At 38.4% G+C, this 21,262-nt stretch overlaps 2 protein-coding genes across 12 annotated transcripts in view; one reads left to right on the forward strand and one right to left on the reverse strand.

Moving 5' to 3' along the window:
* tango2 (transport and golgi organization 2 homolog (Drosophila)) overlaps window positions 1-6,186 on the reverse strand; it is a 47,368-nt gene extending 41,182 nt beyond the window's left edge. For 2 of the 3 annotated variants that reach the window (XM_049470457.1, XM_049470456.1), the window contains exons 1-2: window positions 6,066-6,186; window positions 2,385-2,509 (exon numbers count right to left, since the gene is read on the reverse strand). In XM_049470457.1, the coding sequence (XP_049326414.1) occupies window positions 2,385-2,440 (56 nt within the window). In that variant the 5' untranslated portion in view covers window positions 2,441-2,509; window positions 6,066-6,186. Of the gene's footprint in view, window positions 1-2,384; window positions 2,510-6,065 lie in introns of those variants that run through there. The other variant, XM_049470458.1, reaches the window with a different exon arrangement.
* Window positions 6,187-8,368: 2,182 nt separating this feature from the next.
* The window catches only part of arvcfb (ARVCF delta catenin family member b), a 378,373-nt gene continuing 365,479 nt past the window's right edge, over window positions 8,369-21,262 (forward strand). For 6 of the 9 annotated variants that reach the window (XM_049470447.1, XM_049470451.1, XM_049470444.1 and 3 more), the window contains exon 1: window positions 8,370-8,585. The gene's annotated coding sequence lies outside the window, so the exon portion shown is untranslated. Of the gene's footprint in view, window positions 8,586-21,262 lie in introns of all 9 variants that reach the window. The other 3 variants (XM_049470443.1, XM_049470449.1, XM_049470448.1) reach the window with 1 other exon arrangement.

The following is a 21,262-nucleotide window of genomic DNA, read 5'->3' on the forward strand; positions in this document are numbered from 1 at the left end:
TCTGATTGGATAGGTAATTAGGTGACGTAGCATTGGAGTCTATAGTAGAACTTACGCTGCGCTTTCATGGACTTGAATCTACAGAAGAGTTTTTCATTGGTTCGTGACCCCACTTGACTCATCTCGACTCTTCACTTAACTCTACTCTATGGGACCCCACTCTAATTGACTCTATCGGACTCGACTACTCATTTTAACTCATTTTTTCTGAACGGAACACAACTCATCTTGACTCTGCCAGGCTTTACTCAACTCTACGGGAGCCCACTCTTCCTGACTCTAGCGAACTTAACTCATCGTCACTGTGTAAATGACTGGACACAACCCGGACTCTCAGAGACCCCACTCTACTCAACTCAACTCTATTGGACTTGACTCAACTCATCTAGACTCTGTTGGACATTATCCGACTCTCCGAGACCTCACTCTACTTGACTCAACTCTACTGGACTCATTTAGACTCTGCTGGACATTACCCAACTCTCCAAGACCCCACTCAACTCACCTCAACTCTATTGGACTTATCTAGACTCTGTTGCACATTACCCGCCTCTCCGAGATCTCACTCAACTCACCTCAACTCTATTGGACTTATCTAGACTCTGTTGGACATTATCCGACTCTCCAAGACCCCACTCAACTCACCTCAACTCTATTGGACTCATGTAGACTCTGTTGGACATTACCTGAATCTCCGAGACCCCACTCAACTCACCTCAACTCTATTGGACTTATTTAGACTCTGTTGGACATTACCCGACTCTCCAAGACCCCACTCAACTCACCTCAACTCTTTTGGACTTGACTCAACTCATTTTGGCTCTGCCGGACTTTTCTAGATTCCACGGGACACTACTCTACTTGAATTGACTCATCTTGACTTTGCTGGACAGAAGTCAAGTTGACTCTACTCGACTGGATTCATTAGAACATGAATCAGTCTGTCTCAACTCAACTCTGGTGTACATGACTTGATTCAACTCTAACGGTGATGACACGAGGCTACCTGATTGGACCTGACATCATGGGATTCCAATCACTTTGTGTTGGACAAATGAACAACAGGTTTTAGCTGCACAACTATTAATTAGAATATTTTCTTTGTTAAGGATCATAAAACGATGTTTGAGTAAAACGAGACGATTTTAGAGCTACACCACGACAACCACCAAATAAAAGTGAACATTTTATTAAATGCAACCTGATCCTGCTGTAGAAAAGCTGGATGAAATGTAAGAGCATGATTAATAGGCTTCAGCTGAAGTGGTCAACTATTAATTAAAAGATTTTAACGGATTTTAGGGACAATAAAACGTGACCTGCTGACCTGCTACAGAATGAACTCCATAAGTTTAAGTCCTCTGCACTGCAACTTGACTCTGCCGGACTCGACTCCCGGTTTGTGGCTTGCCGATTATCTCTTATTTTAAATGGACTCTATTCTACTAGACTCTGCTTGATTGTAACAAGAAAAATTCCAATCGACCTGACCCTACTTTACTGTATTCTACACTGCTGGACTCTACTCACTCAACTTAACTCATTTTTTGGTACCTGGTACCTGTGTAGTTTTCCACTGGAAACGGCTGAAAGGATTGAATTTCAAACATTTTTTATTAGTGTCTTTTTGAGCTGCATAAAATGCAATTTGGCCGCTGGTACCTGGTTTACTTTTCACTATCACAGCCATTTCATGGTTTGAAAACGTGTTTGTACATTTTGTGAGCTACCCTCTAACCACCTGAACCACCAAACCACTGTTCCCAAGGTTTAATACTTTAATTGCAGTGGAAAATAAAATAAAAAAAGTGAACATCCTTGAAAGCAACTCGATCCTGGTGTTAAAATGCTGTCAGACTAAAAATAGAATTTAAGGCTTTAGATGTAAACGGCAACTATTAATTAAAAGATTGTTTTACGAGTATAGTATAGTGCTGGTATGGGTTGTTTCAGGTCAAATCCAGTCCTAGTGGTTTTGAGCTTATGGGAAAGTTCAATCTAGACAACAGACAATGTTTTTCACGCTATGCCTCAACTCTTGAGCGTTGTTTTTTGTTCAGACTGAATTACAAACACAGTACCTATTCATTAATATTCAATGTGCATTGCCCTCAGTTCAGTTCCTCACTTTGTAATTAAGATCCTCTTTAAATGAGGTGTTGGTTTAATGAAGCGACCTGGGCCCATACTATCAAAGAGAAACTATTTTTTTCGCTAAATAAAGGCATAAACAGCTTGGGTTCAAAGATGGTACTGCATAAGCAGCTTGCTCCATTGTTAACGATGATGTTCTTGTCCCAGGAGGCCGTTTCATGAGTGTTCAACCAGCAAATTATCCACAGCAGGAGGTCTGCTCGGCTTATAAGAGAGAGAGAGAAGCTTACCTGTAGGCATTTTTGGACACGGGGCGGGGGTCGAACTTAAAGAAAATGATGCACATGAGGAGGACACAGGTGGCCGGGCCTTCCTCTTACAGCAGAGTCTGAGGTCAGAGGTCTGAAGCTAAGTGCTGCGGAAGACAAACAAAACAGAATCAGAGCTTAAAAATCAAAAGCTTATAAAAATTGTTTTAGCAAAAATGTATCTGTGAAGATCTTTTATCTACCATAGAAACAGAGTAGAAAAAAGTACTGAAAAATTGTAATTAAGTAAAAGTACCTTTACTTTGCTAAAATTCTACTCAAGTAAAAGTAAAAGTACCCATCTAAAATTCTACTCGAGTAAAAGTAAAAAAGTACTCAATTTAAAATGTACTTTGAGTAAAAGTTACATAGTTACTTTTTATTATTTGATGTAAAAAAAACAAAAAAACAAATCATACATTATATTGTTTTTAATTAACTATTATTCCACATAATAATTTAGACCTTTCAGGCAGTATTTGTTCAGAACACCCCATAAAACATTTTCAAGAACAAGTGGTATAGGTTTCTATAATCCATTTTTTTTCTTTACTGTTAAAAGCTGTATTTTTATAGTTTTACAGGTCATTATTATATTTTAACTTCCAATTGCTGTGCTTTAACTGCTATTTACATGTTTTTTTTAACATTCAAGCTGATTGTTTAATGATAAAAATTCTCACCACCACAATCTTTCGCGGGTGTGATGTGCAAGTTTTGAAAGCTGACAGCTCTGTCCGGCGGGGCTTATTTTGTATTGCATGAGGACGTTATTGTCTTGTTATTCTACATGTGAGCATCCATGCGCCGGCGCATCCGTACCAATATATATATTTTTTATTCAGACAATTGTTTTTTTTTTTCCCAGCATTTTATTTTTTACTCAGTAATGGGGAGTTTTCCAATGTAGCGAAGTAAATTACTTGTATCAAAATGTACTTGAGTAAAAATAAAATTACCTATTTTAAAAACTACTTTAAAAATTACAAATTACTCATAAAATCTACTCAATTGCAATAACTTGAGTAAATGTAATTCATTACTTTCCACCTCTGCATAGAAATAATTGTTTTTTTTTTTATATAGGTATTTGATAGGGACATTAGTAATAAATTATTTTAACTTCCTTTAGGTAGCTGTAACCAAGTATCATTTAAAGAACAAGACTGGCAACTCACAGTGAGAATTAGCCATTATGAACAGCCTTTAAACATGGTGGCGGTAGTTTTAAACATTGTTAAAGTTGGGAATTCCTATAGATATACAGCACACTCAATATTTTCATTGAAACACAATACAATTAATAATATAGGTGTTTTTCCTCATTTTTGACCATGTTTGACCTTTTTTTCCACAAAACAAAGACCTAGCTCTTAGAGTCCACCAGTTATAGTCATGGTTTTTACTAGTTAACCATATCATATCATCATATCATATCATATGAACAAACATGGACAGAGCTCATTTGTTTCCCCTGATTACAAGATTCACATTGTCTAAGCTGGTTGGTGATGTTTAAATCAGTTGAAAACAAACGTTTTGAGTTTAATAGCCGCTAGCTCCTCTGTTAGCATGGTTAACTTTACTAAAACTGGCTGTCAAGCTGATCACACTGGCTGACTAATCTTCCATGTTGGCCCCGCATAGGAAAGTCAGGTGATGTGACCAGGAGGGGTTAAACATGTGCCCTTTCTGGACTGTACACCGCACATGCTACCTAGATTAGACTCATGTGAGACTAAAGTGGGCTGTACTGGTGGGGCCCAAATGGATCCCTGTAACAAAACATGTTAAAACCCATCTGGAGAGCACCATATGATGTAATGCTGAAAACTGCTGTTCACAGATAAGGCTGACTTTGCACTTTGCCCTGCAATCATTTCATCACTTCACTGTGGTTATTAAACGTCAGCAGAAACAGAAACTGACCAAAAAACACACAAAGTTTGGTTATACTCCTATTAATTGTTTTATCATCTGATTTCATTCAAATTTAAACTAAAAGACATCCCAGTTACAGCACTAAGCTAACGTTACAAAGCTATCTAGATTAGTTTATTAGATTAGCTAGATTCTTGTTCTCTCTAATTTTCCAGTCCACCTTAAATCGCATAGTAGTAACATGCGGTAGAGCACAGCAACTATTAATGCGTCTGAATGTACCTGCTTCTGTATTTAAGGTGGACTGGACTGATTTGAAACATGGCCGAAACCTGCAACAAAGTTAATTCTGTCCCTCTATATAATAGTAAACAGATATGTTTATTTAATATCAAAAAGTCTTAGAATGTATTGTGTATTATATATATTTATAATTCATATACAGGAAATGAAAGAAAATAGTTTTTAATGTGAAGAAAAATGGCGTTATAAATGCTCATTTTATAACAACCTGACAAGGTCAGATTAATGACTACACTTCCTTCTACACTAATCTTCTAGGACTTCTGCCCTGAAACATCTACAAAGACTAACATCATTTTTTTTAGGAATTCCTCCTTAAATCGTGCAATAGTCCCTGGTGGCTGACCACAGCTACAGTGTATGTGACTGAATGTAACTGCTGCTGCATTTAAGGTGGAAACAACAATAACACCACTTACTACAAAGTTAATTCTGTTCCTTAATTAAATTTATAATAGAATCAGATGTGTTTTATTTAATATCAAAAAGTTTATATTTTTTATCAAATTAAAAAATCTTAGTCTTAAAATGTCTTAAAAATATATTGTGTATTATTTATTTATGATTCATATACAGAAATGAATAGAAAAAAGTTTCTAAAATGAGTTGTTATTAAATAAAATAACATTTTACTGAGGTGGTCAGATTAATGACTACAATTCCTTAAAAATCTATCAGGACTACTGCCCTAACATTATTTTTTAGAAATTCCACCTTAAATAGCACAGTAGTAACAGGCGACTGACCACAGATTCTGTGAACGCGACTAAAAAAAGCAACTGCTGCTGTATTTAAGGTGGAGTGGACCAATTGGAAACAACAAAGAATTAACTACAAAGTTAATTCTGTCCCTTAATCACGCGTATAATAGAAATCAAATGTGTTTCATTGAATTTGTATTTTAAAAAAAATATTTAGGATTTTCTATATACATAAAATTAAAAAATCTTAAAGTCTTAAAAACGTATTGTGGTCAGATTAATGACTCTTTAAAATGTTCTAGAAGTAAGTTACTGCCTTGAAACATCTACCAGGACTAACATCATATCTTACGCATTCCACCTTAAATCGCACAGTAGTAACAGGCGGCTGACCACAGCTCCTGTGAATGAGACTGAACGTAACTGCTGCTGTATTTAAGGTGGACTGGACTATTTCGATACCTGGTCGTGCCAACAAACAATAACACCACCTACAACAAAGTTAATACTGTCCCTCAATCCCGTCTAATAGAGAAATCAGATATACTACCACCAGCTGAATAAAAACAGGCTTATTTCCTGAGTTTTTGGTAAAACAGTTAATAAAACACACACAGCTCAGCTCTGACACTGACAGCTAGCCTAGCAGCACAGCTAGCTTAGCCTAGCTCTGAACCCCCTGTAATCAGTCCAGCTGAGCGCTGAAAGACGCTGAATCAGGCCGGGGGTGTGTGTGAACCCGGGCGGGCGGTCTGAAGGCTGTGGCGGGGTTACTCACGGATCCATGTGCGGGTAAAGCTCAGCTCAGCGCGCCGCGGCGGGTTTTAGAGCAGAGGAGTCCCCACTCCTGTATTTTGGTTTCGAGGTCGGGTCAGAAAACCCTGCGCTCTGATTGGCTACACGGGGTCAGCTCTCTCCACCAATCAGAGTCAGAGCCGCTTCCCCCTTTTTTTTTTACTACTGTCATCACCTTTCGTTTTACTGAGAGGCGATACTTTCATTTATCTTTATATATATATATATATACATAAAAGGTCATATTTATTTGAGACTTCATATACATAAAACTAAAATCTTAAAAAGACTTTAAAATGTATCTGGAAAAAAATATATAGTATATAAACTACGGACAACATTTCTCCCAAATTCCAAATAAAAATATTGGAATTTACAGCATTTATTTGCAGAAAATAAAAAAATAGTTGAAATAACAAAAAAAAATACAAAGCTTTCATACCTCAAATAGTGCAAAGAAAACAAGTTAATATTCATGAAGTTTTCATAGAGTTCAGAGCATTTTCTCCTACACCAGTCTTACACACTGCTTTTGGATAACGTTATGCAACACCTGATGCAAAAATTTAAGTAGTTAGGAGCTACCAACACCTTTCTTTCATCTATCTCCTCTTCCATCAACACTCTCTCCTTTTTCTTCAAGGCCAGCAAAATCCTCTCCAGCCACCCCATGACTGTCGAATGTTCTACACAGCAACTGTAGAGAAAAGCCAAGAGAAAATTGAAAAAATCTCAACAAAACTCAGACCTCTGCTCTTACCAATCTCTTCTTCCCAGGGTTTTAACTAAGGTAACTGTTGCAAAATCCTCTTTCTACAAAAGGAAACTGGAAGAATCAGCATCTGACCCTTGCAAACTCTTCAACATCTTCTCATCTCTTCTAAACCCTCCCACTCCTCAACCTCCCACGACCCTCTCCCCGGATGATTTTGTCAACTTCTTTGAGGAGAAAGTAGCAAATATCCATCAATCCTTTTCCCCTGCTTCTACCCTTCCCACCAGGCAACATCTTCCACATTCTACTTCTCTGTCTCACTTCTCTCTGCTTTACACACCATCTTCCCTCTTTCAGACAATTGCTTCTGACCTCCTTCCTTTCATCACTCACATCATTAACACCTCTCTATCATCTGGTCATGTTCCATCAACTTTTAAGACTGCCAGATTGGTTCCTATCTTGAAGAAACCAACTCCAGACAGGTTGTACGTTGGCAACTACAGGTCAGCTTCTCTCCTCTCTTTCCTTTCCAAAGTCCTTAAACCCTCTGTTTACAACCAACTATCTCTCTTTCTCACTCAGAACAATCTTCAGGACCCAAACCAGTCTGGCTTCAAACCTGCCCATTCTACTGAAACTGCCCTTATTGCAGTTACAGAGAAGCTTCATGCAGCAAAAGCTACCAACCTGTCATCTGTCCTGATTCTTCTTGATCTCTCTGCTGTATTCGACACGGTCAACCATAACATTCTCCTTTCCATCCTCACCAGTCTTGGAATCACTGGCTCTGCATGGCATTGGTTTGCATGCTACCTGGAGGACCGTTCCTACCGGGTAACGTGCCAAGGGGCAACATCTGCTCCATGCAGACTCTCCACTGGGGTTCCACAAGGCTCAGTGCTTGGTCCTCTTCTTTTCTCATTCTATACTCGCTCTCTGGGTAAAATAATATCTTCTCATGGATTCTCATACCACTGCTATGCTGATGACACTCAACTAATCCTTCCTCTTTCCGACACTCAGCATGTCTCAGTGATGTCTCGTCGTGGATGAGTTCTCATCATCTCAACCCCAGCAAGACTGACCTTCTGTTTATCCCTATGAGCCTTCATCACAATCTCTCCATCTCTTTTGAGAATGCACTGGTCACTCCATCGTCAGAAGCACAAAGCCTTGGCTCAGGTAAAATTGCTAGTGGAAAGAAACTCATAATATGTCAGGTGGTCTCTTATTTTTTCCAGATATATGTAAAGATGTACAATCTCGATAATCCGACTTAAAAAAATAATAATTAAAACAGCAATTCGATTAATCAAATGAATTAATTTAAAAAGTAAAAAATGGAAATGCATTATATTAAAGTAAAAAGTAGGGTGGGCGGGCTCAATCAATCACTGTTTGGCAGCTGGTTGTCCAATGAGAGCTGATCTTTTCGCTGTCACGTTGAATTAATAGGACTGATTGACCAATAGGAGAGCGGAGCCTCGTTCCTAGAAGGCGTGTGTGTAGTAGTGGGCGGGGCTACGATGCTCTCGCGCGGGGAGCTTTTTCTCCATGCGTGTGCTGTTTGTTGTATCTGTGGAGAGAGAGAGAGGCAGCGGCGGCGGGCAGCGCTCACACAGCCGCACATGGTGGGAAATAGGAGGCAGGAACCGCGTTTCTAGAGGGAGAAGGGCTTTATTACCCCCAGGGCGACCTGCTGGAGGGGCTGCGGGGCTTTAATGGGAGCCTGAAGTGGAGGAAAAGAGCACCTGAGCGAGGCAGCGGCTGCTTTACATCTGAACGGTAAGGTGCGCCGTTACTGAGAGTGAGGGAGAGGATGGTAAATACGGGGTTTTAACCTGTAAAACAGGATAATATTATATATAACACGTTTATATAATGTATGAACGTTTAGATATTGTGATAAATAAATAAAATAGCTTAAACTGCCCATATTTAGCTTAATAAGTTGGTATTTCTTGGTATTTTAGCTGTATTGTGTATTTACTGTCTCGGTGCGGAGGGAGTTTGGAGGGTTGAGCTGGTTGCTAGGGGCAGCGCGCGAGCGCGGTGTTCTGCCGAGTTTCGCTACCTATCGATATCTGCCTCTGAACGACACTGCTCATGCGCAGATCTGCAATTTTACTCTTTATTGTTTTTAAATGTTTAATATTTTGTTAAAATATATGATTTTTGGGGTGCATTAAACAGCCTGAGCTTATTTGCATGATTATTTGCTTGAGTTTTACATTAAAGTGTACATACATAGACTATATAATATTTACACAATTATGAATACATTATTAATACACAAATATCAATATTTATTTATACACATATATACAATAACATGCACTAAAGTAGCTCTATTACACTAAATGTCTCATTCCATCGTTTTTCATTCATTTTAAAATGTCTAATTGAAAAAAAATGATGCTGCTTTAGTCAGGTAGAGGAGTGCTTTTGCTCATAAATATTCATACGTGCAAACATATTGCCTCTGATAGGCTAACAGCACTGTAAAGCAGCGAGACAAAAGACAGATAGAAACCTTTTAAAATAAAGACATTTTAACACTAATAACAGTCTTTGCAATGTCATATATTACTGTACAACATGTGTAATAATGCCCTGCTAAGTGCAGTTTAACCAATGACCTAGTCTTGGAGTCTCTGTAAAACGCAGAATCCACTGGAGATCCTATGTAAACCTATAGTTATACAAACAGACCTGTACTTCGCTGGTGGTGTTCCATAGAGACATTTTAACCATTTGTTCTATAACTCTAAATCACTGAAGTGATATTTGCACAAATAACACAGGAATGAACTGCCATGCAATGCAACTGTTCCTAGCGTTATTAGCTCCTATCTGATGAGATGGTGTCATTGGCAGAATTTAGCGCTGCCTGTGGTACAAAGCAGTAGTACTAGAGCCATTGAGGTAAAGTTACAGTTAATGTTTGCTAATGAAATGTGATTAAGAACACTTTTTATCATGTTTTTTTATTACTGTTTAGAGATGGTTTATGAAATAATAAAAAGGTCAATATAAAATCGAAATATTACAAACATGCTTTCAACACAATGGAAAAAAACTATAAAAAATTTTAGTTAATTGGATGTATTTGCTATTGTATAGATTTAATAGCAGAATATTAGTTTTCAATACATACAGAAAACACATTCTAGAAGTTTAAAATAATTCTGACGCTGGCTTGTTTGAGTAGATAAAACAATCCTGAATTTGATGATTCTCTCAGCTAATTTACCTCGTTTTCAATTATAAACAAACAAAATATCAGTTTTAATAGCTAGCTAGTTAGTTAAATAAAAATAAATAAGAGTTAAAAACAATTCCATCTCTCACTGTGTATGTTTGTATATTAATTCCATTTTGTTTTGCAGCCTCACTCACTCAGTCCCTCAGTTCTTCAGTCAGACTGCAGCTAGTAGAAAAGCTGTATTTCTAATTACTGAGGGAATATAAACGTCTGCTTTATAGCTCTGAAGTGGATTACGAGCTAACCACGACACACTACATCACACTGCGGTCGCATATTTGCCCACCAGCCAGAGGTTTCGCAGTAAAACAGGCTCCTATAAGCCTGTATAAGCTCACAGTGAGTCCCATTCAATGACGGGGGGGATTATCAGAGCCCCGGTTTATTGTGGTGATACAGTTTTACTATAGGAACATTACTAAATTAAATATCAAAAGGGTGCATGTGGCTTTTTTAATTTTTAAAGAGAGCTCTAGTAATAAAAAAGATACTCTAATGATACTCTAAACTGATTTGTATACGTATGTATAGATATGCGTATTGTATAGGATTGTGTGTGTGTGTGTGTGTGTGTGTGTGTAAATGTATGTATGACTGTGTGCCCAGATATGGATTGGCACTAGGGCTGCAACGATTAGTCGATATAATGGACGACATCTATTATTTAAATTTGACGACTACTTTCCACGTTTAAATAATATCCAGACATTAAAATGCTTTTTAAGTTTCATGTTCGACTGTTTCCATCGTTTCCAGAGATAGAGAACATGGCAGAATGAATTGTTGACTAATTGATTAATCGAAAAAATAATCATCTGATTAGTCGAATACCAAAATAATCATTAGTTGCAGCCCCAATTGGCACTCTGCATAATTGGTGCTGGGTAAAATGAATGCTATAGTGTTGGATGTAGTCCTCCAGGTGGATGGTTGTTTCCGGTTGAGAGTACGCTGTGTGCTATTGGCTGCTGCTTCTCACCAGTGTGTGGATGACTGCTGAGTATAAACGGTTGTGTGTAAAACATGTAAAGTGTAAAGCATCCTTGGGTTACTAGAAAGGCGATAATATATAAGTGTAACCTCATTCATTATCATTTACTCGATTATTTTTTCTGTTTTTTTTTTTTCCCACAAGAATAGCAGCCAATAGGGCACTTTGTCTCTTTTTGCCATTATAGAGGGCACTTTGGCTACATCCGGCTACAGATTGGCATTGCTAGTACTAATCTATAGCTGAATGTTGTAGGGTATTGAGTGATTAATTGACAGATTAATTATTGACCTCTATTGGAAGCATAGTTAGTGTGTTAGTTTATTGTATTTGGATTTATTGTGTTATATATGTTTAAGTCAGTGCTGATGTCTTTATGAATGGGAATCACAAGGAATGGGAATTACTAAGTCAAATACTAAGGAGTTTATAAGGCAGGGGTGTCCAAACTTTTTTTGTTGGGGGCCAGAAGGAGAAATATATTTGAAGTCACAGGCCAAAGACAAATAATGAAATATACAATTTTAAATAATACATTTTCCTGATTATTTCATTTACACACCATTTTACTTGACTTACTATCTTTATCTTTGACAGTGTTGTGTAAACTAAGATTTTTCAATTTGATGTTTAATTTCATGATGTCTCTTAATATTAAACTCCTTAATTACGACAACTTCTAGACTCTTTGGCCCGTTTTTCTGCGCTAGAAATGCGCACTCTCTCCGCTTTTAGACTTTTTTTGGCCCATTTCTAACACCTAGCGTTCAAACTTTGAATCTCACATTATAAAAACTTGCTTAACAGCGGGCCAACTTTCATTCTATTTCTAAAATACCTTGCGGGCCGCTCCAAAAAAAAATCAATATTGGTCATGTATCAGAAACAAAACGATACTAGATATTGAGATGTCGATATTTTTTCCCACCCCAATAATCCCCAATTAGGTATCTCCAAAATGCTGATTTATGCCCGAAAAAACTAATTTAACAGTATTATCGAGAAGGAACTGAAAAATACAGATCAGTGCATCCCTAGTGTTGTTGATGGTGCTGTTAATCTTTGCATGTGTTGTTGGGAATCTTTTTAAGATGGTGGCTATTTGAAGGCTTTTATATTGGAGCTCAGAGGCTGTTTGAAGGGATGTTCAAAAGAAGGGATGTTCAGAAGTGGAGGTGTAACGAGCAGCATCAGTGCAGATTCTGCACAGGCCTCCATCTGCAGTGTGGAAAACAACAACGGGAGTGCATGTGCAGCATGAATGAATATAAATAGCTTGGAGTATGGTAATGGGCAGCTCCTACGTTCAGTGTGTGTGTGTGTGTGTGTGTGAGCTGGTTTGTGTGTGTAGATTCTGATTCAGTATGATTCTGTATGCTCCTAGATGATGTTGCATTGAGTCACACAATTTGGCGGTCTGAAAATGACCACTGTAATCAGTTATGACTGTGTGTGTGTGTGTGTCCTGCTTTCCATCTAAAGCATTCACTCTTGAAGTTAAAGCAGCACTAGGTAGGATTTCCTTGATTTTTTTTTTCTTTTTAAAGAAGTGAAATTACAGCTTGAAACTCACTGCAGCGCTGCGTTGAGGTGTAACAGGAGGAATAGCGGTGCTCTTGTGTCTATGCCGGAGCTCCTCTGAGATCAAACCAGACTCTGTAAGTTTTCCGAGGCGGCCTCGGCCAACGCTCCCGAGAACTGCGCCTGAAACATTTATTACACTCTGCAACTGTAGGGGGAGCCCACGAGCACAAAATCTCAATCCTACCTAGTGGAACTTTAAGCTAGCCCACATTAATTAAAGCAGCAGTCCATAAGATTTATATATTTTAAACTGAAAGCAGTACTATTCCTCAGTGGAAGTGGACTAAATATTCTAATTAATGGTATCAGCGGTTTTGGGTGGCACTGTTTCTTATTGGTTAGCATGTTTGCCTCCCAGCACTGATGTCTTGGGTTCAAGTCCCAATCTGGGTGAGGTTTTCATGTTCTCCCTGAGTCTGCGTGGGTTTTCTCAGGGGACACAGGTTTCCTTCCATAGTCCTACATAGGGCTGCACGTAGGCCTGGACAATAATTCGATATCGGTATTTATCGCGATAAGAAATGTTTCAATAACGGTGATATCCGTTTTGTGGTATACCGATATGTATTATTTACAGAATCACGGACAGGCGTTTTTTTACTGGCGTTAGCTCGCCGCAGAGCTCAACACATTCAGCCCCCGTAGCTGGGCTACGTCAGTGCGTGATGACGTAACCTCACAGGCACGTAGCCAAATAGGCTAGGCTAGGCAAGGCTAGGGTAAAATGGCTAGGCTCGGGTCCGCTTCGCTACGCAGCAAAAATGTCTCGCGCTGGAGCCAAACGGAGCCGGGACGAGCGGATCCAAGGCTAAGGTAGGCTCCTCGAGGCCGGCCGCGGGTCCTCGAGGCCGGCCGCGGGTCCGCTCGCTCGGCCGCGGGTCCGCTCCCTTGCCGCTTTGCGGCAAATTGTGCCGGAGAGTGCAGCCGACCAGCAGCGGTAATGTTAATACATCTAATCTGTTCCACCACTTCAAGCAACTCCACTACATACAATATTTTTCATGTAACGTTACTGACTGAAGCACTTTTATGGCTTATGTTGTAACTAAGTTATTCATAGTTGATAAAGCCTATAGGTTTGTTTATTTGACGGGAAAATATTGTCGCTTTATTTATAAAGGCTTCTTGTATTCTATATCCTAGTTGAAACACTTTTGTATTAATCTGTTAAATTTGTTCACAAAGAATAAGAAGCTCGGCCTCTGTTGTAATTTAAAGTTATTTTTTATTGGTAATAGTTATTATAGGCTTATGTTTGACAGGGATGTCCTGTTATTATTTTGCTATATGCAAATAATATTGAGCATTGATTTATTTTGACTACTTTTATTTCTAAAGTAGTAAAGTTTTTTGTGAAAGGAGGTTTCAAAGGCTTAAATTAAATTTTCAGACAGTAGTAGGTACAGATTTCCGATAGATAGATAGATAGATAGATAGATAGATAGATAGATGTGCATATAATGAGGGTATCTGATGCCAGCCATACAAAAAGTGCAAATACACAGTTACATAATAATTTAAATTCGTAGTGCTGCAGAGATTGCAGGGCTTCTTAGCAGTTTTCTGAGGCCTATTTAAGTATTTATATCGATATCGAAATTATATCGTATCGACCGAAATTTAAGGAATATATCGTGATATAAATTTTGGCCATATCGTCCAGCACTAGCTGCACGATATATTGTTTAAGCATCGTCATCACGATATGCGTATGCGCAATAGTTACATCGCAGTACGTGCAATGCCACTGAAGGCAATTCAATTAAGTAGTCATGTTGCAATGTTTTAATTCTTGACACAAGAAGTAGAGTTTGATTTGGTTAGAATCACCATTAATCACTAGTCAATTATTAAGTTTTTAGTTAACTTAATTTTTATTAATAATATGGTGAAATACTCAATAATTATCTGAATTCTTTTATTAAAAATGGCTCAGTAGAGATGTCATTACCAACTTCTGAGGTAAATGCTAGACCGCAGAGACTATTTCTGATTAAATGACTTTAATTAAAGTATACACTGTTATGAATTGAAATTCTCACAAAAAGGCTTAATCCCAGAAAGGGAACCTGACTCTAAAGATTAGGCCTAGTAATTTAATTGCAATATCTCTGTTTAAATACTGTGAGGTTCAGGAATAGGCTTACTGCCTGCTCAGTAAACCGGCCCCATATGTATTACAGCAGTGTTCTAAGTGTTCTTTACAGTGGCTTAAAGCACTGCATTAATGGCCAACCTGAAAAAAAAAAAAAAACATGTCCTTCACCACCTCCAATTAAAGGCTGTAGACTAAAGAGCAAAGTCTGTGTTAAAGCTTCATCCCACATTCTTATCTATTTTAATAGATTTATCTGGTCAATTGTCACACCCATTCAGCTGCTACTCAGTTGTAGATCCCCATCACTAGTGATGTCTCAACACAAGGAGGGTGAAGACTAGCACACGCCTACCTGGACACATTTAAAGTCGGACTCCACCTCTTTTTGAACTTCTGCTGATGCAGCATTACCGAGTAGCATCACCGAGCGTTTACCGAGGAAAACGCAGTGACTCGTTTCTGATACATCAGCTCACAGACGCAGCCTTGTGCTGATCAACATCACCCTAGGAGTGATGAGGGGAGAGAGTGCCATCTACTGTACCCATCCAGAGGGAGCAAAGCCAATTGTGCTCTCTCAGGGCTCTGGCAGCTGATGGTAGGGCTGAACGATTTTGGAAAATAATTTAATTGCAATTTTTTTATCTATAAATTGCGATTGCGATTTAAAATGCGATTTTTTAATGTCTTCTCAAGTATTTTTCAACAAACAGAAGCAATAAATCAATTTGTTTAATAATAAACAATGTCAGATTTATTTAAAGCACAGAGAACAATAAAGCAAACAAATCGATGCTTTTCCTTTTCACCATTTTTTTTTTTATAGAAAAATAAATATATAAATAGCTTTTCCTTTTCACCATTTTTTTTTTATGGAAAAAATAGATATAAAAAAATAAACTTACTGCTCTCCAGCTAGTAACATCATAAAAAAATAAAGTGCAAAAAACATAAAGAGAATCTGCTTTAACCAACTCGTTATTTTCTGTATTTGAAGATGCAGCACTGGGCATTGGCATTTTAGCCTTGCAAATACCACACGAGGCTTTGTGATGTTTTTTTTTTGGGCGTTTTCACACCTGTAGTTGGTTTCTCTGGTCTGAATCAGTTAATGAGTTTGTTTACTTGGAGCGCTTTCTCGCTCTGTTCGGTCTGGTTTCACATAGGCATAAATGTAAACGCACCAAAATGCGCATCAATAAACCACGCGAGCAGCCTGTGTCCTCTGATCGGTCAGAGCTGTCTGACACGGGAGTACGTTAAATATAAATATACGGAAAAAGTAAATACAGCGAGAAGATTTTGTGTTTCTACGTGCAGCGCAGATTTATACATAATAAACAGAGTCACGCGGCTGTGAGCGGTGAATACAGCGCAGACGGCGCGAGCATGGAGACAGTGTTTGTTCACAGCTGTGGTAATTAACGTTATCCACCTCCTCTAGCTGGTCTCGGTTCGGTTCTTTTGATCCGCACCCGAGTGCGATTACTGTTTTCACACCTGCTCAATCGAACCGCACTAAAGTTACAAACGGACCAGAGTTCGATTTAACCAGACCAAACAGTGCTGGTGTGAAAGTGCGCTGTGTTGACTTCACTTCTCCACCTCCCTGCCTCCTGCTCGGGTTTGCTCCGCTCGTCCTCGGCTCGGCTCGCTCCCAAGTCACGTGACCAGTCAAATCGCAGCCTGTGCGGTTAGAGAATCTCATTTTAAAATATCGCGAGATAATCGCAAATGCAATTAATTGTTCAGCCCTAGATGATGGCGAGCTGCATGATTGGGATTCAAACGGGATTAGGAATTAGTACAACTACCTATGAAACAGTAACGTGTAGGATTTACTTACAGTATTTATATATGGTTTGTGTCTTGTTGGTCACTCTGTTACCGTTTATTGTTTCCACTGGAGCCAAAATGCAGCAAAACATACAACTTAAAAGTAGCAGAAGCATCTTCTATACAAATACCTGAATTTTCCTCTTCTGTTGAGAGCTGCTCTCACTGCTCAGCCACCACACTCGCTGCTATCGCTACTGTGTTGCCAGATCCCTCTCAAAAAGTCCACACTAAACTGTTTTTTTTCCCGCAAGACAGGTTTAAGCCTGACAAGAAATATCTCCTCTACCTGTGCTTCAATGAAAATATTGATATTTAAAGCCACGTAATGATAATGTATCGCAAATGTAAGTAGTACGATATAACACAATACCAATATTTTGTACCGTTGAGCTCTGCACTGGAAAGGGGGACTCGGGTTCTCCTGCTCTTACACAGACCTGAATTAAACTCATCAGCTAATTATCAAACCCACCACGAGCTGAGTGAGATGCTCTGGCACACATAAAGCTGGAGGTCCAGAATCAGCACACTCTGGTTTTAATTAAAATACTCCAAAACTCACCCCTGCAAACTCATTTATCATCTTCACCAAATGTCAGCAAGCTTCCCCCTCTGGTTAGTTTTGTATGCAGGTCAGGGGACAGAGTTGGCAGTGCTGTCATCCTTCTCTTAACCTCAGTTGACTTTAGAAAAGCACAGAAACGCAGAGTAAAGCAAGGCCATTTAATAATCAAACACACTGCTGCTTTATTATTATTTCACACCAGTCCGCTGTGCTGCGCTGAACCTCTGCTAGTTCAGGGCTGGGCGGATTCGATATCGTCAGACTCCTGAGAGTCTTTTGATCTTTCTTTCGATAATGCAGTAAGCTACTGTGACATTGTAGTGTTGGAGCAGATTCTTAACAATGAATGCAGCTAAAATAACAGCTTTCAGAGTTTAGAGCAACAGTGGCAGCTGAAGTTAGTTTCTTTAGATTTGATTTAATTGATAAACAGTATAAATGTTCACCTTTAGGTTATACCAACAGATATATACCAACAGTCATTGAGAGTGGGTAGAAATCCTTAAACAATCTTTGTTTAAGGATTTGTTTAAGGATGTAGGGAAAACTTAAGGCCTTAGTATACTTATATTATATATATATATATATATATATATATATATATATATATATATATATATATATATATATATATATATACAATCTACATACATGTGTGTGTGTATATATATACATATATATATATATAATATTACATGGATCCCACCTTTGTTAACACAAATTTACAAGATTTCATTGTGGTTTATTTTGGAGGTATTTTGCAGGTAAAATTATGACATTTTGTAATTTTCATACAACTTAACCATTGAAAAGTGACTTTATTTCAGTAATTCAGTTAAAAAAAGTGAGACTTATATTTTATATAGATGTATTACACAGAGAGAGAGTGATCTATTTTAAGAGTTTATTTATTCTATAGTTGATGATTATGAAGCTTACAACCAATGAAATCCCAAAAATTAGTGTCTCAGAAAATTAGAATATTATAAAAGACCAAGTTGCTGGAAAATAAAATCTACATCTCTGTAAAAGTTGTCAGTAGCAGAGGGAAGCATGACTTTAGACTTGATAATAAAACACAGTGGATCAACACCAGCAGATGATAGACATGTCTCTCCAAAACATCACTTCACACAATTTACTGATGATCAGTGATGGTTTGAAGAGACATGTCACTCTCATTTTTACATTATCATGAGTTCTTAAGGTGCTTTCCATACTTCATTGAGTCCGAAATTTCAAACTTTTCAGTTCAGTCTGAACCAGAGGTGGCCTTGGTCTGAATCTACTGAACTGTGGTCTAGTTCTTTTGTAGTGTGAAAACACTTAGTGGTTCAGACTTTCAGGCTAATTTTAGAGGGAAAGGAATTCATATTTCTTCCGTTTGCAAATCACCAAAACTGGTAGAGTTGTATTGGTTTAAAATGGTTGATTACCTTACCCTGATATAAAAGCATAATACGTAGTGCTAATATGCTTCTTTGCCTTTATTCTCAAGCTAGTCTTTTAGATTTCAGTGTTTTGGAGAACTTTACGCCTCAACTCTGTTGAAGGAATACCTTGAATACAGCATAGAAACTTTTGTACAGCTCCAGCATAACTTCATAACCAACCCAAAAACAAACTGGGTCACATGCTGCGCTGTCGCTTTTTGCTTTTCTTGTTTTTTTCTCTTTCTTTCCTGCTGTTTTTGACATCCTTGTTTCTATTTTTTGGCAGTATCTTTGTTTCAACCTGCATGGAGCAGCGAAGTGAGCCGAACACAAGTTGCACAAGAGTACTGAGAACTTTGACCCTGTGGTGCACAGAACTTCAGCTGGTGTTCTGTAGGAATGATGCATTGATTGACAGTGGGCTCTGTGTTACATGGCACTGTGTTATGCGTTGATGTTTGTTAAAACAAAAGTTCACCAAATTGAACTTTTTACAATGTGTAGGTTGTCTTAACCCTTTAGTACCCATGCTTTAGCACCTAGGAGATTTAAAACAGGATCTAGTGTTGTTAAATTCACAACCAGAGACCAGACCAAAGGTGGAGCCAGCCTTCTCTTCAAGAGTCTCAGACTGCCTTCATTGGGTTTACAGCACAGCCTAAAGGACTAGAAGCAAAGCAGATTTTCCACTGGATTTCCAGTTTGTCCAATGTGTTATGTCCCAAAAGTAAAAGTGCAGTTCATGTATTATATTATCAAAACATTTCCATCAAATTACAGAAATAGATCTTAGTTTGTTTACCACTGAGAAGAAATGAAGATACTACAGTCCAGTTTAACCCCCAAGCTGCTGCAAGGTTCTGCAAGGTTCTCCTCTCTCCACGGAGGAACGCTGGAGCTCTGACAGAGTGACCATCGGGTTCTTGGTCCCCTTCTGACCAAGGCCCTTCTTCCCTGATTGCTCAATTTAGACGGCCGGCCGGCTCTAGGAAGAGTCCTGGTGGTTCCAAACTTCTTCCAATTACGAATGATTGAGGCCACTGTGCTAGTTTTTCTCAATTTTTCTGTATCCTTCCCCAGATTTGTGCTTTGAGACAATTTTGTCTCAGAGGTCTACAGACAATTCCTTTGGCTTCATGCTTGGTGTTTGCTCTCTGACATGCGGTCAACTGTGGGACCTTATATGGACAGGTATGTGCCTTTCCAAATCATGTCCAATCAGCTGGATTTACCACAGGTGGACTCCGACCTGTTGACCATTAAAAATATATTTTTAAAAGTGATTTTGTTTTTTGGTCAGGAAAACTAATATTAGCAATTTTAGTGAACTTACCGGCCAGTACAACTTAATAAAATTCTTGTTGAGCCAATGAAAAAACTTAAGTTTAACCAACTTTTAGTATACTACTACACGTGCCAATGTTCTTTCCACAGTGTTGGTTCATACAGCTTTCTTATAGGCCCCTTGGCACCATATATTTGCTTATTCCTTACTTATCATCTTATCAAGTTGTCTGTTGCCCAAAGCTACCTGATCCTAGTCATGCATTAGTGTAATATATGTGTTGATTAGTTGTCAGGCGTCAGTGTTGTAGGCTGTAAGAGCAGTTTCTAGTGATCACAGTATGTTGGCTTGTACAGCCATATGAAAAAGTTTGGGCACCCCTATTAATCTTAATCATTTTTAGTTCTAAATATTTGGGTGTTTGTAACAGCCATTTCAGTTTGATATATCTAATAACTGATGGACACAGTAATGTTTCAGGATTGAAATGAGGTTTATTGTACTAACAGAAAATGTGCAATATACATTAAACCAAAATTTGACCGGTGCAAAAGTATGGGCACCCTTATAATTTTATTGATTTGAATACTCCTAACTATTTTTTAATACTTTTTTTAGGTGTATCCAATCATGAGAAAAGGTATTTAAGGTGGCCAATTGCAAGTTGTATCTCCTCTGAAGAGTGGCATCATGGGCTCATCAAAACAACTCTCAAATGATCTAAAAACAAAGATTGTTCAACATAGTTGTTCAGGGGAAGGATACAAAAAGTTGTCTCAGAGATTTAACCTGTCAGTTTCCACTGTGAGGAACATAGTAAGGAAATGGAAGACCACAGGGACAGTTCTTGTTAAGCCCAGAAGTGGCAGGCCAAGAAAAATATCAGAAAGGCAGAGAAGAAGAATGGTGAGAACAGTCAAGGACAATCCACAGACCACCTCCAAAGAGCTGCAGCATCATCTTGCTGCAGATGGTGTCACTGTGCATCGGTCAACAATACAGCGCACTTTACACAAGGAGAAGCTGTATGGGAGAGTGATGCGAAAGAAGCCATTTCTGCAAGCACGCCACAAACAGAGTCGCCTGAGGTATGCAAAAGTACAATAAACCTCTTTCAATCCTGAAATATTACTGTGTCCATCAGTTATTAGATATATCAAACTGAAATGGCTGTTGCAAAGACCCAAATATTTAGAACTAAAAATGATCAAGATTAATAGGGGTGCCCAAACGTTTTCATATGACTGTATGTAGTGTTTTAGCAATGCCACTGAGCAAAAAACATTTTAGTTCCATAAATGGCTCCTGCTTTTTGAGGTTCTCTGGTCTGGGTTTGTGTATGTTTGAGGCTCTTCTAGACTGATGGTTATTGCCTGCTGACTGTATTGGGCACTGGCTCCAA

This window comes from Astyanax mexicanus, chromosome 22 (genome assembly GCF_023375975.1).
Source record: "Astyanax mexicanus isolate ESR-SI-001 chromosome 22, AstMex3_surface, whole genome shotgun sequence".
Classification (NCBI taxonomy): domain Eukaryota; kingdom Metazoa; phylum Chordata; class Actinopteri; order Characiformes; family Acestrorhamphidae; genus Astyanax; species Astyanax mexicanus.